Source organism: Strongylocentrotus purpuratus, unplaced genomic scaffold (genome assembly GCF_000002235.5).
Source record: "Strongylocentrotus purpuratus isolate Spur 01 unplaced genomic scaffold, Spur_5.0 spur5_scaffold_3, whole genome shotgun sequence".
Lineage (NCBI taxonomy): Eukaryota > Metazoa > Echinodermata > Echinoidea > Camarodonta > Strongylocentrotidae > Strongylocentrotus > Strongylocentrotus purpuratus.
In genome coordinates, this window is record NW_022145609.1 from 6,160,483 (window position 1) to 6,176,567 (window position 16,085).

The 16,085-nt window shown below is 38.2% G+C and overlaps 1 protein-coding gene across 1 annotated transcript; it reads right to left on the reverse strand.

The window, feature by feature from the left end:
• Positions 1-8,113: 8,113 nt before the first annotated feature.
• Positions 8,114-14,863, reverse strand: LOC115928771. The gene is made up of 6 exons (XM_030996660.1): positions 14,859-14,863; positions 14,368-14,525; positions 12,706-13,011; positions 11,853-12,185; positions 11,160-11,250; positions 8,114-8,668 (listed from the first exon to the last, which is right to left on the reverse strand). The coding sequence occupies exons 1-6, from the start codon at positions 14,861-14,863 to the stop codon at positions 8,473-8,475; spliced, it is 1,089 nt and encodes a 362-aa protein (XP_030852520.1). The 3' UTR covers positions 8,114-8,472.
• Positions 14,864-16,085: the final 1,222 nt, after the last annotated feature.

Genomic DNA, 16,085 nt, shown 5'->3' on the forward strand with positions numbered 1-16,085 from the left:
TAAAAGGGGGTAAAATTGGGGCGGGGCACTGTGCCCCATCCCCCCCCCCTCCGTGACCGCCGCCTCTGTTCTATTTGAATACCTGACGCAGCAGAATGTTGAAACAGCAGATATAGTTAACAGCACCACACGGTAGGTCTAATTGTAAGTGATTTTCCCCCTTTTTAAACAGGGCGCTGAAGGTGGCTTTTCAAGAAAATAATGTCTTTACGTTTCTGGGTGCCCTCTCACTCCAAACTTGGTAGAAAGCACCCCGTGCAGCAGCACCATCCAATTCAGGGGATGAAGTGCATTCCCCCGAAAAACAAAAAAATAAGGGAGGTGCTCCACACGTAACTGTAACAGTCATGTGGTGCTGCAGCGTCCCCAGCACCTTCGTTTCCCAAGATGAATGAAGGTGATTAAACTGAGAATTAAGGAAACATATGCGCGTAGCACAGAATACTTTAGGGAGTTTTCGCACGGCGACGCAGGTGCTGACTACGGGGTATTTAAATGAGCTCGCCACCCTGTACTAGCTCGACTCCCGACGCTGATACATACAGCTCAATACCTTCGTAGGTTTGGACGATACGCGGAAATTTTCGCTTTGAGTGCGACCCCCGCTAAGATAAGCGTTGTAGAAGGCCGCGTCGCCGGTTGCGAAAACTCACTGTCAAGGTTTGAAACATGGTATTCGGTCTGTCTTTTAAAAGTACCCTGAAGCTTTTCAATCGTTCTTGAATAATATTTCACAAGTAATAAAGCTCAAAAAAAATTAAAACAGAAAACAAAAATGCGATGAGTTTTTAAGACGAACATTGATATTTATTCTTACCCCCTTGTAAAGACACGACGGCTACAATGGCGATAGTAACGAACACTGTCTCCTGGTAGGCGAACTTCATATTAAATCAACAAATAGATGGGAGTTGGTGTCAGAAAGAGATGCTATTCATTTATGATTGTATTTCAAAATGCATGTACATGTACATAGACTGGAGAAGAAATAAACTTTGACGTGTCTCGCGCTGAAATGACCTAAAAAAATCTTTCTGCTTTATTTCCTGGGCTTGTTGACATTAACTTTCCTCTTTCAGTTTCAAATCAAAAATTTGCTACATCACCCTGTCTTATTTTAGAATAAAACCAATCGTTTCCTTTTCATATTCATGCTTTCATAATTATGAGGCTTTGAAGTAATTTAATCGATTTCTCTCAAAGATGGAAGGACTATTTGTAAGCGAAATAATAACTTCCCGGTTTTATAGTTTGTTTTCTGTATGTTTTTCTAAATGATAACAATAATGACAATAATAATAATAAAACAACAAATATAATGATAAAATTAAGAAGAACTGATAAACAGATAGATAATGAAAAAATAAATGAATAACATGGATGAGACAAGAACATCATCCTAGGAGTAAGATATTAACAATTGTTGTCTACTACTAACGCTCATGTTCATAGTTACTTCAGATACCTTTGATTATTATATTCATATTGTAGTCCGCGATATGTAAAATAGTGCATCATAACAAACAGATATCATGGTACATACATGTACAGAGCCTGTTTTTGTTTGTAATTTTGTTTCTGTTTACCACTGAGTTCCTTTCAGTTTGATTTTGCTGGTATATTGTATGTACGTGTATTAGGTCTTATGATGAAAACTTTCATGTCCAATGTTTGTAAATATAGGGTTTCCCGGCGAAATTCGCGAGTTTGTCATTCGAATTCATTTACTTTGCATTGAAGTTAGTGCAGATCGGCTTTGCCATGCCAATTATCATTGAATTTTCCCGTTTTGGTATTCAATTTAAAATTTTGGTCGAATAGTGTGGTACGGTATGTCACTGAAACAGCTCCCTTAGGACTTTTGTGCCAAAGTTGATTTTTTGCATTTTTGGATTCATTGGGGTCCAAACTATCAGAAATTGATGGGGTTCAAATTTTCCGGAAGACACCAAATTTCCCTATTGCGCTTTATATAAGCTATTTTGGCGCCCAATATGGACCCCCAGGAAATGAAGGAGGGGTCTGAAATACTGAACCCCATCATTTTTTGTTCAATTGGGGCCCTTTTGAAGCCAAAACAGAAGAAAAATCAACTTTGGCACAAAAATCCTACGGGATTACATACCATACCGCACTAAAAGGGTTTCATAGATCTGTCATTTAATTTAGAAACTGCTTAACTAGCATTCAAATTAATCGTCACTTGTCGAGGCATCATTTTTATCATTCAAATTAACACCTGTCATTCGTATTCGAATAATGTTTATTCAAGTTAGGAATGTTAAGGGAAGAAATGCAACACACGTTTACAGTTTTTAAAAAAATGCAATTAAATGCATGCTTTGCCATTAGGGTATTTTCTGTTATTCCATTTATTAATTTTGAGGACAATGCATATGGGTGTAGTAAGACATTTGGTAAAGAAGGGGCGAAATCAAGGGATATGGCATTTCTGCACGTACATGAACATGTTCATATACCCCGGAAAAGTGGAGATACAAAAATACCTACCCCAGTCGCAATATTGTACCCTTCTTCCATAATGAAATTGTGATAAATTTATGATTAAACAGAAGACAAACAACTTCCTTACATGAAAATTTACAAAAATATTGAGAACATTAAGTCCGTCGATGTAAGTCTTTTTTTCTTCTTAACAATCAAACTTAAATGCTGATGAATATCACATAAATCTAAAAGTATATGAAGTGTATAAATGCAAGAAAATAGAATATGATGAAATACACATGCAAAAAACAATCTTGAAAGAAAGAGAATGAGCTATAAAAAGTGTGTAATAAACGAGAAATGTATATTCCAGAAAACGTGTAGCGCCAAATCAAATGTCCAAATAACAAGAAGCAAACTATTCATTAATTTGAATGAAACATACATAGATTCTAACGAAAACTTCATAGATTTGAAAACTAGAAAAAGGAATATAAACCCAAGATATATCTGACAGCACTAAAACCGTCGAATTTGAACGCAAGACAAATTAACTTAAAATGACAAACTCGCGAATTTGGCCGGAAAATCCTATGTTTAAAGATTTTCTGTCAGGTTCGGTCTCATAATTTTCAGCGATATCTGTATTTGAAAACCTGCAATAGTTTTCGAAAATATGGCAAACAAGATGAGGAATGTATGGTTCTTCTTAGCCTATTCTACATTTGGCTTGTAATCGACAAGAAGAAAGGGAATGCTAACAAAAGACCAGCTGAAAAAGTTCGGTTTCATTTATTTAATTTTTTTTTATTTAAAATCATAATTAATTTTAGATATCAGTTATACTTACTCAAAATATGATGTTAGTAACACCACAGAGGTCCTTATAAGCTATTTAATCAACTGGCATTTTTGCAGAAATTTTAAAGTCAATACTATTTGTTGAAATTGAATTGAGGTTGTGAGAGCATAGTAACATCAAAGTTTGTTGGTTGTAGGCTCTACCACCATTGTATTCACATGAGGTGCCAGATATCCCTTTCATTTTCATATTATTACTGTCAGTTGGTAATATTAATTCAAGTCGGAAGGAGAGGGTTTCTGTACTTCCGTCTTTTCAGTATTGAAGATACAAGAAAGATTTAGCTCATGTTTTTGAAGTAGACTATTGGATGGCCTAGCCATGACTTTTTTATGTTCACAGTGAAATCGCGTTTGACCGGCTAATACTACATGTACATGTTTGTCAATACTGATTTTGGTGTGGGAATGTGTTATTTTTTCCTTTCAGATTGGCGTTGGAAGTTATGTATAACTATAGGCTAAGTGAATATATTGTAGAGGTCGGGATTATCTGTTACCTCATGAATGCAGAGTTATTCGAATTAGATCAATTCCTACCGTTACATTGTTTGAAATTCACCAACGTGATAGTATCTTATATGTGGATAATTCAGAAATATTGTTGTTGTTGTTGTTGTTGTTGTTGTTGTTGTTGTTGTTGTTTTTTTTTTTTGGGGGGGGGGGGGGGGAATATCAGGGAGCAACCAACTACTACAGTGAGTTCTTGTGTAGCGCTTATGTTTGTCAGACTTGACACTCCTGGCGCTCCACAATACTGCCCCGGCTTAGTACGGCTGCCATTATGATGAAGCATTTCAAGGAATCAATTCCTGCCAGGTATCCATTTTCCTCACATTCGTCGGGTGTTGCGAACCGCCAACTATAAGTCCGATGTGTATACACTAGACCACGCGACACCCAAGCTTGCCGGAAGCAGTATAAGGTTGTTTCAGTTTTTGGAGGGGGGGGGGGATATTTCAGGCGGCTCACCTTTCAGGGGCAGTGGCGTAATGAGCAAAAGCGTTTTTTTTTTTTTGGGGGGGGGCGCAGAAAAAAAATCTGCAACACCACCACTCTTACATGTTACATGCAGGCCCCGCGAAACTTTTTTCAAAATGGGAGTTTTAACGATCAGGTAGCGAAGCGATTGGAGCATTAATTAAATTGGCGTGGGTTCAGGGGTTTTGGGCATTATCACACTAAAAAATAAAGGTACAAATTTGCACCCTATAGGGTGCAGACCGCTTCTACAATAGCAGCCACCTATAGGGTGCAATTGTGCAGACTTGCACCCTTAGGGGTGCAAAACGAGCACCTTTAGGGGTGCAGACCGCTTCTACAATAGCAGCCACGTATTGCAGACTTGCACCTATAGGTGGCTTCTATTGTAGCAGCGATCTGCACTCCAAATGTACCCCTATTTCTTGGTGTGTACATTGCGGTCAGATAAGCATATTTAGAAACCGTATTTGTGACACTGGCAGGTCAGTTATTGGCGTGGGTCCAGGGGGCTGAGACCCATGAAGCTTAAGGGTTTAAGGCATTTAAGTGTGGATAGATGATCATTCAGGAGCCCGTCTTAGGGCCCTTAATTGGTTGGGTCTAGGGGGTAGAGCCCCCGGAAGCTCAGCTGTTTAGGTATTTAGTTACGGTCAGATGAGCATCCAGGGGGCCGCCTTAGGGTCCTTGGTGAGATCCAGGGGGCGGAGTTCCCCGTTAGCTCGGGGGTTTTAGGCATTTGATAACGGTCAGATGAGCATATTTCGATACCTCATTTTGTAACACTGGCAGGTCACTCATCTTTCTCTCTTTCATTGATTTTATCTTTAACATACTTTTTTCAAAAAAAGTGAGGGGGGCTCGAACCCTTGAGCCCCACCGTTCTGCAGGCCTTGACACGAAGGCTTTTAAATGAGCATATTTTTAGCCTTGACTTTAAATTAGGGATTGTTCATTTTTCAACAAACGCATACAGAAGAATATTTTACCAAAACAATTGAGGAAAAGTCCCGGAAAATCATGTCATTTCAGCAACATTTGTAAAAAACTGGTATCGATTTAGAAGTAAACCACGTTTGAATTATATTTGGGGACATCTGCCCTCCCCCTATCAGTACACCAGTGTTCAGGGGCTAATGTCTTCTCACCCCTATAATACCAAACACACACGCTTTCCCATCCTCTCACAATATTTCCACGATATGCGCGTATCGCTATTATAAAAATCCTCCATTGATAAATATAGGGGCATGTAGAATAGTAAGGAAATTTAATTCCTGTTTACTCTCCTTTTCTTTGAATGGAATGTCATTTTTATGTGATTCAATTCAGGTTTTATTTTTTATTTTCTCTTTGGTTAAAAATAAAACCATTTTTACTCCTGAACTGCTAATTGTTTTCGGGGGGGGGGGGTGAAAATGAGGCCTCCCCCCCCCCCCGCTGCACCTCTTAGTCCACATAACAAAATTGTTGTCCTGCCCCCTCCTCACAAGGTAATATCATTGGAATGAAGAATTTCTCCAAATTTTTCCGATTTAATTATATTCCGAAAAACTTTGCGTAGATGTCTTCGCTTCATTATAATAAGGCCTAAACAAAAAAGATGTATTGCCCTTTGCAACCGACCCAAATATCTTGAAATCTACTATCGGCTTTTTAAGAAAGTACTTTTTTTAAACCGTTTTTTGAAGAAAAAAAGTTTAATTCAATACAAAACTGTAAATAATCAGCCCAAAGAGGGAGAAAAAAAAGATTACCGACCGACCCATGTTATAGAACTTAAAGATACTATGTCCCTTTTGCAGCCAACCTCAAATTCTGTAGAACTTTGCAGGAATTATGAATACGCATGTATGTCCTATCTGTGAAATTTAAACGTTAGCAGTGTCTTCATATCCAAATTATGCAAGGAAACCCGTTTACTTGCTAGACTTCACTGTCAGACACTATTGAGTGACTGACTGGCTTTTTTTTCTTCTTTGGTAATAACATACATGAAAAGAGTTGTAAAGGGTACATGAGCGTTTGTCTACATCAATAACCCACTTCTTGTGATGGCCAAGATTAAACTGATTGAATCTTTGCGCAGCATAAAACGTATGACCATTCGGTACAATTGTCTGAAAATCAAGACTATTACTTTTGGGCTCTATAGCCCTAAAGTCGATTTGACAACTAATAGTCGTTATTTTCCCACTTGAAGACATTTTCAAGCCCCACCTTTTTTAGGGAAGTTCTAAATTAGTATTATCTTTCAAATGCAGTTGAAATGTAACCTTTTCATTTGTTTGGCCTGCAAATGGGACATTTAAAGTACCTTTAAAGGGCAATGTAAAAACTTTTTTGTAGGCCTAATAAAGACCGCGTCCCACCTACCCGATAAAAAACATAACGATATAATTACATGTACAAAAATTACACACACTTTTTTTCTTCAATATTTTTTTTTATTAGAGATTTCATTCAAAATAAATCATAAAAATCAATGTAAATAATTCCATACAAATACAGATCTTCATTCCGTTTTCATAACATAAATAAATTATTCATAAAACAGTGAGCAAAGAAGGAGAATAATGGAAAAAATCACTAAATTGTTCTAATAATAATAATCACATACTGAACTTAATTACCATCATTCATGAAACTTGAAATAAAATAAGTATACATATTTGTATACAATCCACCCTAAGCACGCCATCCCTCCACCCCTTCTACTACTTACCCCCCCCCGTAAACATTCACATTTACTCGCACCTTACAAAACATACACGGATACACACGCGCACAACACTGGAACTCCAGCCAATTATTCTTACTCACAAGACCACACCAAAGACCGTGACTACCATTACACCAAACACAACACTTATCTACTCATCATATAGAACACTGTACAAATACTCCATTCACAGAACAGCACCCACCCATACATCTAACCACATACCTAACATCCCAACTCCTAAACAAAATATCACATTCACACTCACACACACACCCACACACGCACACACAAGTCAATTTAAACCATGATACATTTTTTTTATCAGATGTTTCCGCATTAATCGAAAAATCAAATACAAAATATTCAAGTAACAATAACAGTATGTAATATAATTGAATAACATAAAAAGTGACGAATGAAATATACCCCCCAAAATGCTTACATATAATTGAAAACTTGAAAGTATGGAGGCAAGTCAAAGAATCAGGATAAATGCAGAGGCCAACTATCATAAGCATGAATGCTTGAGTCGATAGCAGCCGGGAAGGGGGGGGGGGGGGATACACGATGAAACCGAGAATTATCCATGTTCTATCAAAACTTAATCTCAATTATGATTAATAAATGACACATATTTTGTAAAGCTTAGATCCTCTTTCATTTGATGCAACTTATATGATGCATATTTCACGTATGACTGATAAAAAGCAATATAAAGAGAGGGTACCAAAAAGTCATTTGGCGAACGGTGTCTGAATTTCGAAGACAAAATCACATTTCTACAAAAGTAAATTTCTGCCCTTTTATATGACACCTCAATCAGGAAAAATGAGCCGGAAATACCAAAGTTCTGTTTGTTTAAAGTAATGCTTGTATTTCCATAATTGTATTAAACGAATCCGTTCCACTGGCTGTCTGCCCTAACAACAAAGAAGACGAAAGACGTAGTGCATGGCTGAGAAGCAGAGTTTGTAAAAGGGGCCCATTAACATACAATTATATACAAATATATACAAATATATTTATATTCATACTTATACAAAACAATTACAAATATCTTGCAAACACACTCAGCCATATTTACTCACATACACACACACACACACCCAGTGCAATGTACTTTAAACCATATTTAAAGCATATAGTTTGAAAACTCCAGGCAAATTTTGTACCCAAATGTTGTCGGGAGTTCGCGCGACATACACAAATGTGTCGTACGTACCAATTTAGTGCGATTCCAAGTGAAAATTGTCGCTAATTCTAGTATTTTCTCTAAATGTTGTGTCTAAAACAAGTTGCAAGCTGTTACGCCCAATGTGATACTAGCTCTACATCCATTCCTTGTGCAAAGTCACTTATTGCGTGTCAAAGGTCATGCGTGTCGTTGACGCAGTCCTAACTCAATACATGACGCCTCCAGTGCAGACTTAATAACTACTTTCGAACTCCAGATGACATTACAATTTCTCTGGATCAGCGGTGTCATCGTAATCCACTTCTATGCTGTCGCTGATCCTTGATCTTCTGAGGCCCTGGTAGGCATGTTGCCTGACTACACTCTGTGGAGGCAGCTCGTAATCAGGGCTCTTTGGATCGCCTGCTCCTTCTGGGTCAAAACGTACACGAGTCAGGTCCGCCTTCTGCTTCCGCTTGCTGCATGGTTGATTTAGAAATGACAGACAGAAATAGTGATTAATCATTGTTATCGTTATCATCATCATCTTCGTCATCACCAGCAATATTACTATCACTATTAATAAAATAAGTGTAAAGATAGAGGTATAAGAAAATAGATGGTATTTTACCTCAAAATTATATATGCAGATATTCAAATTAATAATATACAGGATGAGATTAACATGATTTTTGTTACTCTTTTACCTAAAAAATGCTATTTTAGTCCGGTAGAATTTTTTCAGACCTAGAAAAGTTGCCAAGTACAAGTTCTTTTGTTGATTCTTGTTCTAGATGGGTATTGAATTACATCAGCTTCGTTGCCACCTTGGCAACCTTGGGCAACTTTTTTTATTAGCATAATCATCCAATTAGCATATGTTCAATAATTATGTAATATGTTGCTAATCTTAATACAGAGTGTCTGAAAATGTGGGTAATGCGACTTTTCAAAGGTTTTTTTATGACAAAGAATTCATTTACGACATTGATTTTTATTTTAAAGTAATGAAATTGTCTTAAATAGCGTAATAAGCACAATCATCTAACTAGCATATGTGCAATATGGAATATGTTGCTAATATTAATCCAGGAAGCCTTAAAACATGGATAATATTACTTTTTAAGGGTTTCCTATGACGAAGAATTCATTTATGCCACCAGTTTTTATTTTTTAGTAATGCAATTGTCTTCAACATCATAATTAGCATAATGAGCTAATTAGCATATGTACAATATAATGGAGTTCATTGTCATTGTTTATCTGACAAGCCTGAAAATGGTGCAATGCAACATTGTAAATCACATTTTAAAGACAACACATCAATTCATGAGAAATATTCCATGTATATGTATTATAATTAGCCTAATTAACATAATAAATAAATTTGAATACTTGAATTAATTGAGATAGGTCTAGTCTAGCCAGAAAAAATCTGGGGTGATAATTTCAAAGAGTATTTTTTTAAAATTAAATGACAACCAATATCCATCTCAGAAGTCAGTCAGGTTGAAACTTAAAATAATTAGCGTTACTAGCATAATTAACCTACGTAGCATATTAATCAGGCAATTGCCTAATGGCCTTGTAAATTTCTGTCCGACAAAACAGAATACAAAGGTATTCTTTTAAAATGTCCCACTAAACAGTCATGACAGAGACCAGTAAATTATTAAAGACTAAAAGAAATGTTTTTGGGTCGACTGAAAGATGGTTACTGGGGCAAAGTATATTTAGAATGTTGATCATTTTTTTCTTTTAGTTTAGGTATTGGGGACAGAATTATGAGAATTCCTTGTTTATGTTATATGGACATATATTGGTAGGCCTACTTTGCGATCTAACAGTACTTATACTAAGATGTACAAGAGGAATAGATTTCAGGCAGCTATGTTGTATAAACTACTTATAATTAGGAATTAGAAATTTCAAAAATAAGTTCTAGGACAATTACCCCCTGGGCAATCATCCCTACGACAAATACCCCCCCCCGTGACAATTACTCCTCAAAACAAAATTCTGCTTTCATTACCCCGAGGACAATTACATCCCCCCCTCGGAAAATCACCCCTACGACAAATACACCCCCCCCCCCGTGGACAACTATCCTCCCGAGGGATAATTACCACCCCTTAAAATTACCCCCTTGGAGAATCACCCCCCCCCCGTGACAATTACCCCTCGAAAAATATAATTCTGCTTTCATTAAAACCAACTTATTATCAGGGTGGAAGTCCCCTTCAATGAACCGCGGGTATTTTTCCTCGGGGGTGGTTGTCCTTGGTTCTCTTTGGGGGACGTATTTGTCCTATATATATAGGATAATTTTGAGGGGGGGGGGGTTAATTGTCCAAAGGGATAATTTTCCTGGGGGTAATTTTCAGGACGTTAATTGTCCTGGGGGGAAGGGGGAGGGGTAGAATGTCCTTGGGGTAATCTTTCGGGTGGGGGGGGGGGGGTAATTTGCCAGGGACTTATCGTCCTTGAAGGGGTGGGGTGGGTAGTTTTTCAGGGTGTTATTTACCTGGTACGTAAAAAACCGTGTCCGGCCAACTACCCCTGCACAACCACCCCCTGATAACCACCACTAAGATAACCACCCTCTAGGACAACTACCCCTGGACAGCTACCCCCTGACAACTAGCATCGGACAACTACCCCCAGACAACTATCCCCTAGGATAGTTGTCCGGGGGATTGTCCTAGAGGATGGTTGTCGTAGGGGTAGTTTTCTGGGGGGGGGGGGGAGGTAGTTGTCCGGGGGGTTGTTATCCTTGGGGGTAGTTTTCTGGGGCTAGTCGTCCGGGAGTAGTAAAAACTTATTTCAACAAAACGAGGTGTAGCTCAGTGGCTGCCGGACTAAGAACCGTAAAAACCAACATCAATATTGCAAATCTACATTCTGCATTTAAAACGTTTTCGAAAAGGGCATTACACTTATGCAAGAAATTTAAATAGTTTTTATTCTTACCCTACAATCACAAGAAGTATGATGATCCCCGAGAACGATATCACGAATAAAGCCATCCAAACAGCACTAGTTTTCCTCAGGTGCTGACACTCTGTAACATTGAAAAGATAAGCATTAATTACCAAACTTTGTCAGTTCTTTGCCAATTGCAGAATAGACCTATTGCTACAACAAAGAATGCTATAAATGTTTATAGCGACATTAATATTTTGATATCACTGGCCCTATGTCCTTTTGGTTCCCTTGGTCCTAGGCTGCGCATAATTGGTTTGTAGGGTAGTGCTTGGACCTGATTAAGAAGTTCTGTACAATGATTAAGGACAATTCCATGATTATCATAAGGGCGAGGGTAATTATAGGAGCATTGCGACATCGTAGTCAATAAGGAACCAGCATTTTTTAGGCGACGAAATTATTATAAAGTCACACCAGCCCGCCTCCCCGCTCCGGCTCCTCGTTCAGTGCAGCGGAGTGGGGGGGGGGGGGGGGGGGGGTTGTAGGGGTAATAGTGTAAGGGTAAGAGTCGGGATAAGATTAATGGCTAATGTCAATTGGACGCAGGACCGACCGCCAAAGCCACCAACCGATATAGGACTTTTGAGGCTAAGACTAATGCGTTTTTAGCTGATGGTTCATGGTTGGATGTTTCGGTTTACCGAAATCATCATTAAAATTGGTCCAATCACCACTCACCGAGGGTAGGAGTCGTAACAGTCACAAGTGGACTTCTTGGTCCTTCTCCGCCGGGACCTTCTCTGACGGCAGACACACTGATATTGTATTCTGTTCCTGGTTCCAAGTCAGTCAATACAAACTCCATTATTCGTTGAAGATCGCCCTCTCCCACATCCAAGTCGATTTTACCAACCACTATCCATTCGTCTTCCATAGTTTGCTGATAGATAAGGTAACCAACAACTGGCCCGTCGCCGAAGTCCAGACAAGGTATCCAAGAGCTCCAGAAGACAGAGACTGATGACGACCTGATCTCTCCGACTGTTGGGCCGGATGGTAGCTCTGGTAAAGCTGGAAATGATAAAGCTGTCCCGTTAATAAGTGGTTTATCTGTAAATTACCTTTATGTTATGAAGAAGAAAAAACCCCAAGAGAAACAAACAAATAAAACAACTGACAAAACTCCATCTTAATCTGTAATCTCTTAGAGCCTACTTTAAATTGACATGTTAAAGCTCCAAGTACGTTGCTTTCTTAAATAGGTTTTCTGGATAATGTCCTTGCATAGGCATTATGTATGTTGTTATATACTGCATACAGTGAACAACTGAATTGTGCGTATACCTTTTAAATTTGATGATTTTGATGATTTTTGTGTTTTTCGTAACTCAAGAACAAAAGAGGGATTAGGTTGAATAATTTTTGATGTAAGCTTTAATTTGTCACATTCTCAAGACACATAATTCGGGATAATTCGATATTTTAAAAGGAATTTTAAGGGTACGAATTATTTCATCGTAAACTATAACATGCAAAATTGCTCAATCAGTTTAAATATGGTGAGAATTGTTTGGAACAAAAATAATATTACCGTAAAAATCAAAGACAGCAGAAATAGTAGCCAGTGAAAAGGATCTATTTTTGTCCGGCAGTTCACCTACGTAGCAGAAGATTTGGTCGTCTTCGTTCACATTGTCAAGAAGGAAACTTTTATTACGGAATTCACCGTCAAGACTCGTCGATGAGCAGGAAATCGGTTTCGATGACGAAAGAGTTTGACCGACGGATAGCGTGACGTCATCTGGAGACAGTGTTTCTCCTTCGATTTCGACGTTGATGGCGCAGTATACATTAGCGAAACCGGGATAAGTTCGAGGGATCACGAGATGGAAATTATCTGTAGAATGCGATGCAAGAAAGAATGAGTGTGGTAGAAAGGCATTTGTCTTTTTTAAAACAATAAAATACCAAATCTAGCAACATAGGCCTATATGACAGTAAATGATAAAATGGCATTGGTCTTTTAGGAACAATAAATACCAAATCTAGCAACATATATGACAGTAAATGATAAAATGTTTATAAATACATTAATTTGATGTTGAAATGATTTTCAAATGTAAAGCCCGCTGCACACGAGAAGAAATTTTGATTGCGTCAATACACCCTTTCACGGTTACAAGAGTGCGCATGCGCCGATATGGGCACCATTTTAACATATAGCCCCGTTTAGTCTCATTTCACAACGCCCCCTATCGTCAGAGTCAGCAGCCTAACATGTTAGCCTATGGAATTTTACCCCAAAAATCGTTAAAAATTCATTTTTTGAATAAACGAAAAGCACATCCACCCCGACGTACGTTATCACTAGCTCTTTCATTGGAACCCTTATGTCCCATTGACTTTTGAAAGTTCACCCACCTTAATTTGATCAAAATAGGTTGCAAGCTCGTCATTGCCTATAATACACAAGTGAAACAAGTCGAACTTAATTTGGACTCAGTTTGCCAAGTGATTTTAAGATTATAGGTCAAGCACACGAAGGATAAGAAGCATGAATTATCATAGATCACTTCTGCTTGGTTCATTATGTCCATTTCATCCAACCCCCCACCGTCATTTTTCCATTTAGTAAAAGCAAACATTTTGCCGAGGTAAGCAATAACATGAATATTCATGAACGGTCAGACATTACAGCCTTTTAGTACGTAACGTATAGTGAATGGGAATGGGCGATGACCCGTCCAGGAGGTAGAGGTCAGTGGTTTGTGCTGGCAATGTTCCAACGAGCGAAAATGAGACAACCAGAGAAATATGAATTGCGAGTAACCTTGATTTTATGCAGCATGCACATCGCATGTGTCGACATGATGTGAGCGCGCAGCGCAGGCAGTGACGCAATAATACATGCATGCGCGTCTGAAAACATTGATGAGGCCAGGATGAGGCAATGCTTACGCAAATTTTTAATCGCAAATGAAAATGATGGCCTTAACCGTGAAGGGGTGTTTTACCTAGTACTGCGCTCTAATCAAGTCAGTGAATTAAGTAGTTAGCCCATGCGCCATATAATACTGCACTGTTAATTTAGCAGCCATTCTCTGCGCGACGCCATTCTCACACTGCTCATCAAAGACCGCACCGCATTCGTTGAAGGAGTCTTGCGTCAGGCAAAATTAATGCCGCCTTGTGTGCAAGACTAGAGTGCCATTTGAAGACACATAGGCCTATTGATAACTGTGATTTGACTCACAAATTCCTTTCTGGCAAATGAAGTTTCTGTCCAATGTACAGAGGTCATCGTCCCATTTTCCATGCTTTCTATATATATACTCTGTGACCGACCTGATGCAAGCACAATTTTGAACTCCACCATTATTGTTTGGTTCACCTTGTCCCCAACCATCATATCTAATTAAAAACAAAACAAAAATGAAATGCAGGACACTTGCAATAACAATGAAATACCCGGGCTTGAAGGTGAGCAAATACTATTAATTGGACTGCAGACTATTCACTCCTACAAGTAATGCCGGTTAACTAATCATTTATAGGACATAAATAACATTAAAATCATAACCGTTTTAACGACATTGGAAAGTTTTGTGAACTTCTTAAGAACGTTTTATGTTTGCATGGTATTTTAATTAAGATAAATCTAGAAACGTGCATTCCTCATAAATTCTGACAAACTTCCTCGCTACACATGAAGATCTAACGTCCAATGACAACTAACTGTCAAACGACATGAGTTTAGTCTTATAAGATTAATCAAAGAAATGCACTTATTTTATTGTCGATGTCGTGATTATAGTACTTACATCACTGATGTGCCGTCAAGCCATCTGAATTGACCCTCTCTGTCCCTGCTGCAACCAATCCAAAAGCACCGGCTATTTTGTAAGGCCGGAGTGATGAAAGGCGTCAAGAAATCCTGCATTGATATTGACAAATACAAAATATAAAACTCACTTCCCACTCCTAAAAGAAATCACAAAGAAAATTTCTATAGCCTGAGCGTAACATGATATCGATTAGAAACTATTCAACAATTAAAAGTGAAACATTCTCCACATCTCTCTATACGTGACATCACTCGAAGGAAGAATCGTACACAACATTATATGTGCAATGATTTAGAATTTTTTTTTTTTTAAGAATCGGACATTTTTCGATTAAATGAATATTACCCCTCGGACACGATGCGTCATTGCTGTGAGAGTGAGTAAATCGTGCTTAGATTGCATTATATTACTCGCCCATACACTAACTGCCCTCGTAGGCTCTATTAGCGTAGGTGATGCAATCAATAATGCGCAATTCTCGCATGTAATAGATATTATCGCATGCGCCAGGAACAAATCATTTATTATCAGTGCACTGTTTATTTTGCATTCATTCATTTTTACTATAATTATCACCCTCACAACGGTCAACAACGGTGGATTTGTAATTACAACACATTTAAACAGAACTTAGCCGTAACTTTAAGCTGTATATATATCACGTTACAAGCTAAAAGAGTAATTGTGATTAACATCTGGCCGTTCTTTGAATCGTTTGTATACCTGGATCTCATCTGAGTCAACCCTGGCTAGATTCGCTCCGTAACCTTGGCAGACAGCCTGCGCCTCATCGTACCCTCTCACTGCGGTGGTGCTATCCACTAGATAGACTGCGTCATCCAGTCGGTGCCATTCTTGCTGACTTGTTACTGTATTAAGATATGAAAGTGACAGTTTAGAAATGATAAGACGGCTGATTTCCCGAGCATTCCTATTTTAATACCTGACACAGCGGAATGTTGAAACAGCAGATATAATTCACAGCACCCAAAGGTAGGATAAACCGGAAGTGATTTTCTCCTTTTTAACACAAAAATTAAATTAAACTAAGCAATAAGATTTTTTTTTATCAGAACAAAAAGGGATGAGGTTTTATGACGAACATGGATATTATCTAAACATATTT